Source organism: Pundamilia nyererei, unplaced genomic scaffold (assembly GCF_000239375.1).
Source record: "Pundamilia nyererei isolate P.nyererei 1_Seehausen unplaced genomic scaffold, PunNye1.0 scaffold00905, whole genome shotgun sequence".
NCBI classification, from domain to species: Eukaryota; Metazoa; Chordata; class Actinopteri; order Cichliformes; family Cichlidae; genus Pundamilia; species Pundamilia nyererei.
This window is the reverse complement of record NW_005188306.1, coordinates 4,773-8,391: the sequence shown is the minus strand read 5'-3', so window position 1 is coordinate 8,391 and position 3,619 is coordinate 4,773. Positions and strand designations below refer to the sequence as shown.

The 3,619-nt window shown below is 41.5% G+C and overlaps 1 protein-coding gene across 1 annotated transcript in view; it reads left to right on the top strand.

The window, feature by feature from the left end:
• Positions 1-401: 401 nt before the first annotated feature.
• Positions 402-3,619, top strand: part of LOC102209552 (immunoglobulin superfamily member 8-like) — a gene marked incomplete at its 3' end in the record, with an annotated part of 7,541 nt that continues 4,323 nt past the window's right edge. The window contains exon 1 of the mRNA XM_005755078.1: positions 402-772. Coding sequence (XP_005755135.1) covers positions 727-772 — 46 coding nt within the window. The remainder of the gene's footprint in view (positions 773-3,619) is intronic.

Here is a 3,619-nt window from a genome sequence, read left to right as displayed (position 1 = left end):
TTATTATTATTATTATCATAAAGCATCCTGGGTATCAAAGTATCAATTTCAACACATCATGAAAGCAACATTACTGTAGAGAGAAATCAATCAAATGTATCAATTATTATACACAAGGAGCTGCTGTATTAGCCTGGGCTGGTAGGTCGATATTAAAGGATAATCGCTGGAGATTGAGCTGCTGTAATTGAAGCTCTGTGATGGAGAAATCCATCATATCATCACTGGACTGTGCCCGACGTGTAACACAGACTGCGATCTTTGCTATTAAAACTTGTGGCACAGCAAGAATGATGTGGGAATCTCTCTCTCCACCTGGGACCTCCCTGTTTCCCTCCACCCCTCCTCCAGACCGTCACCTAACTTCCGGCCACTCTCTCTCTCTCTCTCTCTCACCTCTATCAGCCTCACCCCCCTCTCTATGTAGCTCGTCCCAGTTCCCACACACAGAGACACACATTACACCGGTTCAGTGTAAGTGCCATGTAAACGCTCTCCCCCCGGACCCGGACTTTCGGCTCGCTGGATCAGAAACCGCGGTGTGTGCATCCGTTTTGCGTAGCGGCTCCGCCCGGTGTGCGGTGCGGACTGACTGCACACATCTGAGAGTTTTATTGGATTGCCCGACAGCGGCGGGAGAGGACTGGTCTTACCCCCAACGCGGGACAAAGAAAGCGGGGGGAAATTAAGGAAAAAGGATAAGAGTGGAATAAGAGAGGAGGGAACATGGATAAGTGTCTTTTCGCATTCGCTTTCGGGCTTTTGATGCTCGGTAAGAGACATTTCTTTGCTTGACTATATTGATGGTCAATTAACTCCGATAGATGTCGGCATTCTCTGGTCGCGAGAAGCCAGTGTTGTACTCCGTTTTGAAATCTGACGATTTAATATGTTTCGGTTGTCTATCAGCGAACATCCATTTTATAACATCATTTAAACCATTTTCCTCATATTTAACACCACCTATATAATTCGGCATACAGCCAACCCATCAACTATCACTTATTTTTAATGGATTTGTAACTTTGCAACTGGCTCCCGCTGCTAGTGCTGTGGATTTGGATGGAATAAGTTTGCGAGGGCAGTAAGCTAGCCTCCTTAAAAACTTGAAATTTCAGTGAAACAAAAGTGTCGGTTGGTGTATTGGGTTAAGCCGAATTGAAAAGTCAATCCAAGAGATTGAAAATCAATGACCGAGTTGTTATCTGAGACGCGGCTGGGTGTGACTGATAGAGTTACGTAAAAATGTATTGTTTTTAAATGAAGCTCGTCACGGTAAAAATTTGCACCTACTTCCTCCATAAAAAAATTTTTTTTCAGTGTCGACCTTCTCATACAGGTGTGTTAAGCGAACGTTTTGAAGTCATTTCCACCAGTGATAATTTATTTGGTGTGTATTTTTTTTAAATAAAATTATGTAAACGTGTTATAAATACTTTATTCTATTTAACGGTAGGGCTTAGGAGAAAAAAGGGACTAAAAAGGAAAAAATTCAAGTTTCGGGTGTTCTTCTGTCTCTCAGTCTCTCTCTCCTGTTCAGCTTCTCATTAGCCTAGCAAACTGTGCTCCCATTAAGACCAATTAGCCAACATGAGTTGACATGGTCCCATTAGCCTGCTGAGAAGTCACGGCCCGGCCATAATGATGAGCTGTATTATTATAATCACATCAGACTGGTCTGAGCCAAAGTGCCAAGCCAGACCAAGCCGGTGTTAGGCTGGTTTTCTCCACAGGGACAAACCAGGGCCTGTTCACTGGCATACCTGGATACTGCAGTTGCCATATGTTTATGAGCATAACCATGACTGCCACAGGGTTTCTCCAGTATATATGTGTGTGTGTGTGTGTGAGAGAGAGAGTTGGGGACTTGGCTTAAATTAGTGCAGTGTAAGATGATCAGATGCTGCCAGCGCTCATGCTGTGTGTATTCTGACTCCACACAAGGAGAAAGCGACTATAATATGCAAAATACTGTCCGGCTTCAGGTAACACAACATCACATAACAGACTATTGATCTGTTTCTGGTTGCAGGGCTTAAAGATCACTTGCTGTGTGACCTCAGGTAGTCCCTACAGAGCCTGGTCCCATCTTAGGTTTCCCATCTGTCCCATGTACAGCCATACCCATAAAGAGGAGGAAGCCTCTTAAGTGCAAATCCATCAAAATTAAATCTAGGATAACTGGACAACTGATCCATCTGTTAGTGTTTAATTAACAGTCATCGATGAAAGTTTAGAAAGTCTTAACCCTGACACTGGATGAATCCAGATCCAGTGTTTCACCCTGGAGCTGGGGATGAGTTCTTCAATCTCCTCGTTCTTTGCAAAGTCAACCTCAAAGAGTTTTATTTTCTTTTTAAGATGATGTATTACTTTAAGAGAGCATTCAGTCAGAGATCACACATTAAAATCAAAGAAGCACTGCATACATGTGCAAAAGAGAGTTGTCACATGTCACAAAACTAAGTAGACCCTTACTGCTTCCCAAAGAATTAGGGAACGTTATGTAGCCAAGTATGGCTTGTTTGGAAAAGTTGGTGGGAGAAAGCCTTTTCTCTGTAAAAGAACAGAACAGCTTAGGTTTGCAAAGTTTAATCTGAGCGAACTGCAAGACTTCTCAAACATAATACACAGCACGTTTGTTGAAAAGCCAAACACCCCATACCAACTGTCAGCACGATGATTTGGGATTGTTTGCAGCCACGGCCCCGGGCACATTGCAGTCATTGAGTTGCCCATGGATTTCTCTGTATACCAAAGTCTTCTAGACTTAAATTTGAGACCATCAGTCAACAGCAAATGATCCAGAGCACAGCAGCAAATCTACAACAGAATGGCTGGAAAAGAATCAAGGTGTTGCAGTGGCCCAGTTAAACTTCAGACTTACTACACTGAAATGCCATGAGGGACCTTAGAGAGCTGTGCATAAAGAAGTACCCAAAAAACTGCAATGACTTGAAGCAACATTGTAAGAAAACAAAGAAAAAAAGACTGTGCCAAACTTTCTCCTTAATGAAAACCAGTACTTTAAGTTATTATTTTCTAAAAGCTACTAATTCATGGGATCTTATTTTGTTCATAGCATAGAGTCCCTTTGAAAAAGCTTTTTCTCATGATTGTATAATGTACCCTAAATGCTGTTGTTACTGTGCAGTTCTGCCAGGTAACTGATCATGTTTTATGTATTTTGTTTTTATCATGCAGAAGATTTTCAGCCCCAGTTTGGTGACCTTTATGCTTATTTAATGACTCTCAGGTCAAGCCAACAGAAATGTTTATGGTGAAGCTCACTGAAAACCAACCAGTTTGTTTTTTTTATAGTGTTCGTCTATATAAATCATGGGATTTTCTGAAAGCTGTGGTGAATCAGAAGTCTGAAATGAGAAGAACACCTATAATACCAGACAGTATCTATTATAGTACTGCCCAAACTATAGATTTAGATTAGCTATCGTACTTATTAATATAGCTAGGTTAAATAATTCCATCAAAGCTTTTGCAATCATCTTTTATTGGAAGAAACTGTTGAACCTGATCATGACTCAGGGCCCCCAAACCAGTGCCGTTTGTGGTGACTCATTGCAATGTTTCGACACAGTCATGAATTACAAGGAAAAAA